This window comes from Anabrus simplex, chromosome 1 (genome assembly GCF_040414725.1).
Source record: "Anabrus simplex isolate iqAnaSimp1 chromosome 1, ASM4041472v1, whole genome shotgun sequence".
Lineage (NCBI taxonomy): Eukaryota > Metazoa > Arthropoda > Insecta > Orthoptera > Tettigoniidae > Anabrus > Anabrus simplex.
Window position 1 is genome coordinate 1,082,949,043 of NC_090265.1, and position 13,075 is coordinate 1,082,962,117.

General features: G+C 41.2%; 1 protein-coding gene across 1 annotated transcript in view; it reads right to left on the reverse strand.

The window, feature by feature from the left end:
• LOC136858019 (TWiK family of potassium channels protein 7) overlaps positions 1–11,538 on the reverse strand; it is a 266,151-nt gene extending 254,613 nt beyond the window's left edge. The window contains exon 1 of the mRNA XM_067137223.2: positions 11,362–11,538. Within this exon, the coding sequence (XP_066993324.1) occupies positions 11,362–11,484 (123 nt within the window). The 5' untranslated portion in view covers positions 11,485–11,538. The remainder of the gene's footprint in view (positions 1–11,361) is intronic.
• Positions 11,539–13,075: the final 1,537 nt, after the last annotated feature.

Consider the following 13,075-nt stretch of genomic DNA (forward strand, 5'->3'; position numbering starts at 1 on the left):
GTTGTCAACACTTCAGCTGGTTCCTCCTCTACTGTAATCTAAATATCAGATGCTTGTAAATATGTTCTCTAGCCAATCAAAACCGGGGTTGTGTATAGGAATCCAGCCTATCAGCAAAGTGTGGTTCAATTTAATCGGGAAGCTTCCCCTTACGGAACTACATACATAGGGCACTTTAGGGCCGTGTTGTCTGAATTGCTCCAGTGCCTGGGAGTGTGACTTGACGGAGGTCTAGGAGGCAGGGGCGTGGCCTGCTTGAAAAATATCCAACGATACAAGGTAATGGCAGAATTTTCCTAAACATGTGATAGCGCCTGCGGGTAGTTTGAGGGGAAGGTTTTAGGCGTTTTCTTTTAATGTAATTTTTTAAACTGGTGGTTTAAAAGCAGGATTTTCGGCGAAGTCTGAGGACTCTGTTTTTATTCCCTATGGGAAATATGTAATGTAAGGGAAAGAAGAGTGATGACCCTCTGCCGTCTCCCATTCAACCTTGCAATTGGGTGACTAAAGTTTTCAAACTCTAAATTTTGTAAATCTCGTCTTGCCTGTACAGATTCCTCCTTTAGTCACCCTCTTGTAGTATGGGATTAACGGTCTGTATCTTTGGGCCGTAACCCACTTAGGTTTTTAGTAATTTCTATAAGGAGTGTTGGAGTTTCGCCTCTTTTTGCTAATGGCCGGTTATGTGCAACCTTTTCTCTTTTACTCTGAAGGGTAATTATGCCCCTGTTTATTCTGTATTATCCACTCAGCTCAAAACGCTTAAAAGGCTTGACATTCACTAAACCAACCATCGCAAAGCGGTAACCTAAGTCTAGTGGTAGCCCACTTGGACTCAGCATACGCCACTGACACAATAGGAATAATAAACTTTGAAGATTGTATTAAAACATACGCATAAAATATGTAATTACATACAAATCCACTCCCTATTTATGACAATGGATTTTATTTACCATCCTTTTCACTTCCTCAAGTGTAATTTCACGAACACCATTGTCCTCCCCGTGAGTTCGGTTGTTCGCGACGTCACCAGAAATATTTCCTTGTGCGCTGAGAAGATTTTCAAAATATTCCTTCCACCTATCCAGTGATTCCCTGGGATCTATTATGAGTTCACCTGACTTACCCAAAACACTATTCATTCCCTTTTCCCCTCCCATTCTAAGATTCTTTATCACTGTTCAGAAAGGTTTCCCTGCCACTTGACCTAGACTTTCTAGGTTATTACCAATTTTTTCCCACGACTTCTTCTTAGATTCAACTATCATTTGTTTCGCTCAGTTTCTTTCATGAAAGTTTTAGAATCGAAGTAACACGTGTGACATCAGTATTCAATATCTCACTGAAAAGACGAATAGGCTATGCATCTAGTAATAAGAGTCTAACCTCAGTATGACGACATCGGGTGACGATTGCCGCCAACTTGAAGTAAGAACATCGCAGTGTCGCGCGGCTAGTTAGTGTAGCTCCTGACTGCTATATGATAGATAGCATGTCATGTGAGGTGTTGTATGATTCGTTTTAGTAGGTTCTGCAATAATACGGCAAAACTTAAATCAATCAATCAATCAATCAATCAATCAATCAATCAATCAATCAATCAATCAATCAATCAATCAATCAATCAATCAATCAATCAATCAATCAATCAATCAATCAATCAATCAGTACTGACCTGCATTTAGAGCAGTCGCCCAGGTGGTGGATTCCCTATCTGCTGTTTTCCTAGCCTTTTCTTAAATGGCTGCAAAGAAATTGGAAATTTATTGAACATCTCCCTTGGTCAAATACTCCAATCCCTAACTCCCCTTCCTATAAACGAATAATTGCCCCAATTTGTCCTTTTGAATTCCAACTTTATCTTCATATTGTGATATTTCCTACGTTTAAAGACACTACTCAAACTTATTCGTCTAGTAAGGTCATACCACGCCATCTCTCCACTGACAGCTCGGAACATACCGCTTAATCGAGAAACTCGTCTCCTTTCTCCCAAGTCTTCCCAGCCCAAACTTTGCAACATGTTTGTAACGCTATTCTTTTTCGGAAATCACAAGAACACATCGAACTGCTTTTCTTTGAATTTTTCCCAGTTCATGAATCAAGTAATCCTGGTGTGAGTTCCATACATTGGAACCATACTCTAGTTCAGGGTCTTACCAGAAACTTATATGCCTTCTACATCCTTACTACAATCCCTAAATACCCTCATAACCATGTGCAGAGATCTGTACCCTTTATCTACAATCATATATATGTTATTTATGTTATTGATGTTATTTAGGTGTAGTAAACCTTTGAGGAAACTGGGGTGCGAAGAATGCTTTTCTTTCATAAAATATCGCATAGCTTCAGACTTACAGAAAACGCATTGAAGACGAATTGCGAAACGTCGAAAATCACCAATGTCGAGCGTCAAAAGGCTTATCGGGAGTGCCTCAAAGTTAAGGTGGCAGAGTGTTGTGAAGCGAGTTCCATGCTGCTGCAAAAATAATATGGGATTCGTGGTCTTGACGATGTGCGACTTGGTCTAGAATTAAGAAATACAATTTCAACAATAAAATGTCAAACCCGTATTGACTAGTTACTTTCTACGTCAAAACTTGCGGCCTTGATTCCGACATAGCCATAGAGTTAGTAAAATGTATATGTATTAATTATTATTATTATTATTATTATTATTATTATTATTATTATTATTATTATTATTATTATTATTATTATTATTGTACCGGTTGGTACACCTATACGCCGCACATTTGAATTTTTCGCCTTAAAGTACTCCTCTACAGCTGAAACTCTGAACCTTAAAACTAAATTAATTCAACCGTTTATCTGAAGATGTCACTGTGTTAATTTCGAATTATTTTTGTTTACTAATTATCAAGAAGTGTGGACATTCTCTCACAGATGTCTCTACCAAAAACTATGATCATGCACCCTGGTGCGAAGTGATGGAACTTTTCTTGAAGATATTTTATACTCATAAGTTTTCCTATAACTAAATTTTGTTCTTTCATTTGTAGGTTGGCAATATTAATCTTTCTTTCCGCCAGTTTTGAACTTAGCCAATTCTGAATTACTTTAATTAATTTTGGACCAATCGTGTCCTCCTTCTTCATATTTGATGTGTAAACTTTAGCCGACCAATAAATGCATGTGGGTGTGTCTTAATTATTCATGAAAGGTCTCGAATCTTCCCCGAGAGTATAAAAACTGCTGATTTTCCGGGCTCTCGGCCACTCGTACAACATCTAGCTTAGTGTATAGCAGGAGGCGGGAAGCGCCTCTTTCATCCGCCAGCAGCTCTTCAACAAGGTAATGGCCGTTTAAAAGCTTTCTTTTTCCTTGCTAGCTCGCAGTTTAACCCGCGGGGCAGGTCCGAAACCTTTAATATGTAACCTATAACTGAAAACATGTAAATTTTTTCCATCTTTGTAAAACTTCATATATCTTTAAAAGTAAATCGGGGATAGAGAGTGCTTTACCCTCTCGAGCTCCCCTTCATTTCTGAATTGAGGTGACTATGTTTTCGTAACTTATTTTCTACTTTTCCCTTAATGTGTTAAAATTTTTCTTATACGAGTCACCTCTATAGTATGGGAATAGCCCCTATGTATCGGCTTAGCGCCACTTAGGTTTTAACAAGCTTTCATGTAGGAGTGCAAGTACACGCCTCCATTCATTTTGATATTTTTTGGGGGGCCATTTAATTAATCTGTTCCTTTTCCACGAAGGCCCAGTAGATTGGGTACTAGATATCCCTGTTTCTTTGTAGGTGTGCCTTGAGGGCAGATGATAGTAATGTTGGTTGTTGCCTTTGATAGGCTCGGAAAATTGAGAGCGGGTTAGCTCTTTCACTTGTGGTAATGTGCCTCAGAGAGGCTTGAGATTTAAAGGTGGGAGCAAACGCTCCATTGTACTGAGGGAATTTCTGCCCGTTGGTAATATGTTAGTTGTGAGTTGAGAGCTCAGGAATTGTAAAAATTAGGGCTTGTGGCCCAGATTGTTAAAGTCTATCTAAATCTCAGCTTTATTGGTCTTGTACCTGATTTGACTTGTAGTTATTTGTTAAAAATCCGAAATGTTTATGTGGAAATTGTTAAGTTTTGAAAATATAACCTTTATTGGAATTTTAATTCATCTTTCGGCCTTGTAGTTAGTCCTATTCCAGCCCGCACCTTCTTTCACCTCTGCTGATCCACCAAAACACGGTAATTATTATTATTATTATTATTATTATTATTATTATTATTATTATTATTATTATTATTATTATTATTATTATTATTATTAGGTGTTATTTACTATCTGTATGGACATAGGACTGTTCGACTTTTTCAGTGTGTAGAAAAGACATATTCCTTAGTATATGAATTTATAAAATGATATATCTATATACACTGACTGACAGAGCAAATGCAACACCAAGAAGGAGTGGTCAGAACTTTATGCCAATTGCAGGGTAGACTGACGTCACTGAGGTATGCTCATGATGTGAAATGCGCCGCTGTGCTGCGCACGTAGCGAACGATAAATGGGACACGGCGTTGGCGAATGGCCCACTTCGTACCGTGATTTCTCAGCCGACAGTCATTGTAGAACGTGTTGTCGTGTGCCACAGGACACGTGTATAGCTAAGAAAGCCAGGCCGCCGTCAAGGGAGGCATTTCTAGCAGACAGACGACTTTACGAGGGGTATGGTGATCGGGCTGAGAAGGGCAGGTTGGTCGCTTCGTCAAATCGCAGCCGATACCCATAGGGATGTGTCCACGGTGCAGCGCCTGTGGCGAAGATGGTTGGCGCAGGGACATGTGGCACGTGCGAGGGGTCCAGGCGCAGCCCGAGTGACGTCAGCACGCGAGGATCGGCGCATCCGCCGCCAAGCGGTGGCAGCCCCGCACGCCACGACAACCGCCATTCTTCAGCATGTGCAAGACACCCTGGCTGTTCCAATATCGACCAGAACAATTTCCCGCCGATTGGTTGAAGGAGGCCTGCACTCCCGGCGTCCGCTCAGAAGACTACCATTGACTCCACAGCATAGACGTGCACGCCTGGCATGGTGCCGAGCTAGAGCGACTTGGATGAGGGAATGGCGGAACGTCGTGTTCTCCGATGAGTCACGCTTCTGTTCTGTCAGTGATAGTCACCGCAGACGAGTGTGGCGTCGGCGTGGAGAAAGGTCAAATCCGGCAGTAACTGTGGAGCGCCCTACCGCTAGACAACGCGGCATCATGGTTTGGGGCGCACGTCACCTCTAGTGCGTATTCAAGGCACGTTAAATGCCCACCGCTACGTGCAGCATGTGCTGCGGCCGGTGGCACTCCCGTACCTTCAGGGGCTGCCCAATGCTCTGTTTCAGCAGGATAATGCCCGCCCACACACTGCTCGCATCTCCCAACAGGCTCTACGAGGTGTACAGATGCTTCCGTGGCCAGCGTACTCTCCGGATCTCTCACCAATCGAACACGTGTGGGATCTCATTGGACGCCGTTTGCAAACTCTGCCCCAGCCTCGTACGAACGACCAACTGTGGCAAATGGTTGACAGAGAATGGAGAACCATCCCTCAGGACACCATCCGCACTCTTATTGACTCTGTACCTCGACGTGTTTCTGCGTGCATCGCCGCTCGCGGTGGTCCTACATCCTACTGAGTCGATGCCGTGCGCATTGTGTAACCTGCATATCGGTTTGAAATAAACATCAATTATTCCTCCGTGCCGTCTCTGTTTTTTCCCCAACTTTCATCCCTTTCGAACCACTCCTCCTTGGTGTTGCATTGTCACTGTCAGTCAGTGTATATAAAAAATAAGAGTTTTGTCTGTACATTGCTCAGAATTCAAAAAGGATGGTATTTATTTATCGGTCGTGTCCATAGTAATAAGGAAATGCACTTTTCAATTTTCCGTAATTTCTGTATGTATGTATGTATGTATGTATGTATGTATGTATGTATGTATGTATGTATGTATGTATGTATGTATTATGTATATGCATCACGAGAAAACGGCTGAGGTGAATTTAATGGAAATCGACATGTAAAGTCCAGGAATACGTCGCTACAATATAGGCGATAAATAATCTTATTCACACTGAGAGAAAAGGTAGTTTAGGGGAAGGCCTAAAATTTATTTCTCAAATATTTGTGTTATTAATGGTCCTATATTAATGAAAATCGGTAATGCAAAGTCGAGGAATTAGTTGCTACCATCTAGGCCGTAAATAATCTTATCTTATTCACGCTGAGAGAAATGGTTGTTTAGGGGAAGGCCTAAGGTGTAATTCTCAAATATTTGTGTTATTAGTGGTCCTATCGACAAATACTACGTAACTAAAGTTATACAGTATTAAATTTCCGATCATTTATGTCTTATACATTTTTACCGTAGACCTACCGGTTATGATAACAGACATATTCGTGAATTTCGATTTTTGTTGCTAAGTCCATATCAGCGCCGAGTCATGAGAAAATGGGTAAACAGAATTTAATGAAAATCGGTATGTAAAGTCGGGCAATAAGGAACTACAGTCTATGCTATAAATAATTTTGTAAGAGTCGAAAGAAAACTAAATGTGAAAGCCTACGATATAGAAAGCTCATAACATTGTTCAACAATAACATTACATTGACCATTGTTTGTTGCGATGTGCGTTGTGTCTTCTGTTGCCACTCAATCAATCAATCAATACTAATCTGCATTTAGACAGTCGCCCAGGTGGGATTGATGGGGATTACTGCTGTATACCATTTTTTTAAAAATTTGCTTTACGTCGCACCGACACAAATAGGTCTTATGGCGACGATGGGATAGGAAAGGGCTAGGAGTGGGAAGGAAGTGGCCCTGGCCTTAATTACGATACAGTCCGAGCATTTGCCTGATGTAAAAATGGGTGACCACGAAAAACCGTCTTCACGGCTGTCCCCAGTGGGGTTCGAACCCACTACCTCCCGGATGAAAGCTCACAGCTGCGCTCCCCTAACCGCACAACCAATTCGCTCGGTCGTACCGAGTACCTGACTGAATATTGGCGGGAAGTAGCTGGGGAGCTAAGTAACTTTCTTCTTTAGCATGCCATTCCTCTGGTTCATAAATTTTCTCATACTACCGGTACCTACGTAACAAAATGGTTCATCATAGCATTCGAGCTATTCAATCCCTGCTCTGAGGCACTGATCGGAATTAGGAGAGTGCATATTTAACGGAATAATGCCAGAGGCTGTCTGCGGTCTGGGCATTCCAGCACTGGACCTTAAGACTAAGATCAGCACCGTAGTACTGTTCGTTAAAAGTGCGAAAATGTGCGGTTTTTCATTTGATCGAGTACTTTAAATGATAACATTGCTTTTAATTGCTACATTCCTACTGACATTTTTGTAATGGCCTAAGTTGACTTCAGTTAGGAAAACCGCAAAGAAAATCTTTCCGAGAATCCCGTAGCGAAACACGGGTACATCAGCTAGTCTCTCTATATAAAAGGCTAACTCCGACTGACTGTAATCAAATACAGTAGAGACAATACGCGACACTCAGCGAGATATCGAGGGCCAGCTATTAGAGCTCTCTCTAGCGGATGGACCTGAGTACTACTAATTTTGTCATAAGAACACGTGTATTTGTGTGTGAAGTTTTTGGTGTTATTTATGCGTTTTCAATGAGTTGACATAATTAAATAGTAGCTGTGTCATTCCTTGATATCTCCCCTCAACATGAGCGGAAAGGTATGTGCTGTGTTTGGCTGCAGTAACTATGAAGTAGAGAAGAATGCGCGGTCCGGTCTTTCTTTCGTTTCGGTAGTGACAAGAAAATGTAAGTAATATTGTGTTTGCATATGTAGGCTATTCTTCCAGGGACACAGAGATTTTTATAGTACTTCATAATCTTCTGACCTGCTCGACCCATATTTTAACTGGCTTAAAATATAATACGCATATTTTATTGTATAGTGCAGCAGTTAACCTTCAATACCGATGTGTTGTTGTAGGAGTGAACTGTGGGTTTCGAAATGTCACAGAAGTGATTTGGATAAGGTGTACAAGAAAGAAGGGACGTTACGCTTATATAAGAATTATAAGATCTGTTCAGATCATTTCAAGGCCAGCGATTTTAAAAATCCTGAACAAAATATGGGTGACTTAAGAAATGTACACATTTTGTTGAAGCAATATGATGATGCAAATTTGCTTTACCCTAATGTAATAGCAAGTATTGCTTATAGGGAAGTTTTGAATGTTTTTGAGGCTAATTTTATAGATTTTCTTTCTGTTAGTAGGCTTCGTGTTAAGAGGAAAATTGTCCAGCTTTTAATTGTTAATACATTGCATCATGTGTGTAAGGAATGTGCCGATATTTGCATTGACAAGTGTCTTAATGTGATAATGAAATGTTTTTAAAATGAGAAAAAGACAAATCTAACCGTAAAAGTTCAGGCAGGAATCACAAAGCAAAATAGTAATGCATAAATGAAAGATCAAGCCATTTCGCAACAGTCCATTTCACATCTTGTTTATGTGTCTAATTTCAGTCTTTGAATAATAATCTTTTAAATAATTCTACATTCATTTATCCAGAATTGCTTTAGCAACTTCGAAGTTAATATCTCAAAAACACTTTCTTTCTAGACGTAATTTATTGATCCATTTTCGTATATGCATTTCCATTGATATTTGAATTTAGCGCTACTTTTCAGGTCAAGTCACTAGGAGCGCCACCGTCGAATTGTCTCCCATTTTAACAAGGCTAAATCCATAACTGTCGCGTATTGTCTTTACTGTATTTTACTGTAATCAACGCTTAGCCAAAACTACACGACATGAAGACATGCAATTTTGGGGATACATTTATATTAAAGTGCAGGTACTCACTAAGAGAGGATTTTTGGATATTCCGTCGCTAAGGGGTGAAAAGGGCGTGAACTGTTTAAAAAATACAATTACATTTCAAAAACTTAACAGTGTACAGACATAAAAATTGGTATTTGGAATCTACTTTAAAAATAAATAAACACGTACGGTATTGTTGGTTTCGGAAAATCCCCTTGGATGAGGGGAGGGGGCTTGAAAGGAAGTGAAATAGGGGTGAAGTAGTATTTTTTTTTTTTTTTTTTGTTAGTTGCTTTACGTCGCACCGACACAGATAGGTCTTATGACGACGATGGGATAGAAAACGCCTTGTAGTTGGAAGAACGCGGCCATGGCCTTAATTAAGGTACAGCCCCAGCATTTGCCTGGTGTGAAAATGGGAAACCACGGAAAACCATCTTCAGGGCTGCCGACAGTGGGATTCAAACCCACTATCTCCCGGATGCAAACTCACAGCCGCGTGCCCCTGAAGTATTTTTATTATTATACTTACCTATATCAATAAAATCGTAACGACCGTGTATCTGTATATTGAATATTTTGGCGTAATTTTCGTTTCAGGTGTAATAATGACCATCTGCGTATATTTTAGCTTTCGATTCCTGGAAGTCCTCAATTTTACCCCTCTCCCCAAAATCAAGATGGCGACATAATCTGCCATACGAGCTAGAAAATTGAAATATGGAAAAATTATAGGTTTTAGCCTGTAACCAGCGGAAACATTCCAAGATGATTAAATTTTTCACTTTTTACCCCCGGAAATCATCAACATATGGAGCCAATTTTAATGACGGTAAAGATCTTCGTTTCGATTTATGTCGTGGCTAAACAGTAAGTCGTATCACAAAACAGATGGTACTATCCAACTCAGCATGAAGAGATCTGCAACAATGGTCCAGAGACATTTGTCGTATCTCCATCTCTTATACGTTAGAAAGAGGAGCATTTCTCGATTTACGTACATTTTGTACTTTTTTGACCATTTTTATACTTTTATATTTTTATCTTATACAAAAGTTATGATGATGATGATGCTTGTTGTTTAAAGGGGCCTAACATCAAGGTCATCGGCCCCTAATGGTACGAAATGAAACGAAATGGAATGACAAATTAAAAGTACAAAATTCTCAACTGACCAGAATTCAAAACGTGAGGACGAAGATTGAATAGATGGATGGATATGAATTTAAAACGAACAGTGGAACCGACCCACAGTGCCTCACATCCACAGAAGCTGGCGTAAAACGATAGTATCACTGACCAAGGGACTGCTTCTATAGCACAGTACTGAATAGATGATGCTTGTAGTCGGAAGGAGTCCAAAATCCAAGTCAGGAATGCTAGGTGTCACAAGAAATACAATATTTTAAGTCTGAAATTGGTTGTTTCATTGAAGGTACACTTACAACGTGAGTGAAATCTGATCATCCGTATAGTTATGGTATCTGTGCTGGTATATTAGTTACTTTAAGGAGCAGGTTTGAGACAGATACTGGAGCATAATAATCGAATGGCTTTCTACGAAGACGCCCGAGATTCAAATCCCGGCCAGACCATGTGGCATTTTAAAATGAAAAGTCGCGTCCTTGTGGTTCGGATTTGATGTGAAAATGAAGATACTGAGGCTGTATGTATGTGTATGTTGGGTATTCAGCCCGAAGGCTGGTTGGATCCTCAACAGGTTCACCATTAGCTGTCATAGATGGCCTAGGTGTCACTGAAGAGCCGTACTAGGGAAATGAGGAGTGAGATAGTTTCCCGTTGCTTTCCTCACTGAGCCAGAAGTTGCTCTTGCACATCAGTCTGCCAAGCCCACTGAAATGCATGCACCAACCGATCCTATGAGCAACATTTTCACACCATTCATAGCAGGGACTGGCTGCATAAGGAATGGCATTACTAGTGTCACTCATACCTCAGCCACTTTCATGTTGTCAAAGCCAAGTATAAGACTGAGACAGGTCAATGAAAGTAACAATTTTATTCTAGCCCATACCAGAAGACATAGTGCACTGTAAACACTACATCTTGCCAGCAAAGGCCCCCCATAATCATGATATCAACGGCCAGTAAAACTACAAGCTTGCTTACTTAAATATATATACCGGTACGCCCCAGCCGGCCCCGGGTTCGATTCCCGGCCAGGTCAGGGATTTTTACCTGTATCTGAGGGCTGGTTCGAGGTTCACTCAGCCTACGTGATTACAATTGGGGAGCTATCTGACGGTGAGATGGCGGCCCAGGTCAAGAAAGCCAAGAATAACGGCCGAGAGGATCCGTCGTGCTGACCTCACGACACCTCGTAATCTGCAGGCTTTCAGGCTGAGCAGCGGTCGCTTGGTATGCCATGGTCCTTCGGGGCTGTTGCGCCACGCGGGGAGGGTACACCCCAAATTCATAAAGAATATTCAAAGAGCAGTGCAGTTTCCTTGTGGCTCCGTACGGCTCCTTATTGAGAAAATCCAGAGATAAGTGTCTAACGCAGTGACTTACCATTCCTCCAGCTACCGTGTACACCATTAAGGCCACCAGCAGCCCGACATGACTCATCGCCGACTTCATCTTCTTCCACTTCACACCGCTATCTTGTTCCTCTTTCTCTATTTCACTGCTCATTCTGGACGCTCACTGGACTGTGGTCCGAGAAGCACTAGAGCGTCTCGACGCGAGGCGGCTGGACCAGTGTGACGCAGGCAATGTGGACGCAGTCGCGACGAAAGAGCACTATCGTTTGGCGCCAATGTCAGCGGGATATTGACGAAGATGCGTGATCAGAGAAAGACAAATAATCACGAATGCACAAACTATATCAATGTACTGTACAATGCAGAGGAGAATGCAAGAGCAAGCAAGTAAATCAAAGCCTTCTCCGTACAGGCCACGAAGGCCCTTGAAGGAATAGAAGTTAAAAGCTTCCACTATTACGTGACATTGCCACTGGCAAGGTTATGGGGTCACCAAGTTCGTTCAAACTTCGGGAGGTTAATCCACGTTAAAAATATACCGATACGTGCCCAAGGTTTTGTGTCATTGGTCCTTTTCTAATGAGAAAGTTTGTTCAACTTAACAGCCTGCACACTTGTTGGCAATGTGCGTGTGATAATCTTCAACACCGCTGATCTAGTGTTCAGCGTACCTGACTTCCGTGGGGGTGAATCTCGGATTCGAGGTGCGTCAGCGTCTTATTTTTTCCTTCTCCCTTTTTCTTTTACTTGTTTTTGTCTTTGTCCAGCTGTATCATAAACTTGTTTCCTATCACTCACGGCTTGACAAATCTGCCCTTCTGTTATTTTTATAAGCGCTGCTGCAGTTGTAATAAGACATAAAGTGAAACTGTTAACGTTATAATACAAAAATTACGTAAAAGTGGTGGTCGTACTTATTGTTTTACGAGGAAGTACAATTGTTCAGCCATCCTCTCTTAACTCTAATCAGAGGGGAAAAGGGAAGAGTTACGATCCTTCGAAAAACGAAGGTGTCAGCAAAAGAAAGGGAAAGGTCATAAGGGCGCAAAGATGAAAGGCTCCCTAGGTCTCGGAAATCTAATACCGACGGGGTTGGAAGAGAACAAAAGTTGACCAAAGGAGGTCGGATAGAAAAGATTAAAGTGTGAAGCTTGACACAAGTGAAAGCAATAGGGCAACCATGTTCACCAACCCACGTTCTCCAAGTTGAGAACCCCTGGTCCCTCTTCTCGTCACCTCTTATGATAGGCAGGAGATGCCATAAAAGAAAAAGCACTCATGCTATGAATTGTTTTGAAAACGTTAATTGCACAAGTTTGCTATATCTTTTCTTGACAATTTCATTAATCACTTTCGTATGTCGTAGAATACATCAGTGCAGGTTAACATTGTGTGATATAGCAGATCTATGTATGATCTTCAAACCAATACATTATAGATTAGATTAGATATGTCTTACAATGTGGACACATTTCTCATTTTTAATTAGTGGAGTATAGTACCGCATATTTTATAACACATATTAGTACCAATTAATGATTACCAATGTTTTCTTTTCAATTCAGTTAAAGAAAGATAAAAGGAAAAGGGAGAAGAAAAGAAAAGACAAGGGACCTGCAGCCCTCGAACCCTCAGTCAAGGCAGGGATGCTGACCACTATACCAGCATTGCTATACTTGGGGACAAAACATACGACCTCGCCTCACACCACTACTCTCCAGTGGCGGCCCAGTGTCTATTAG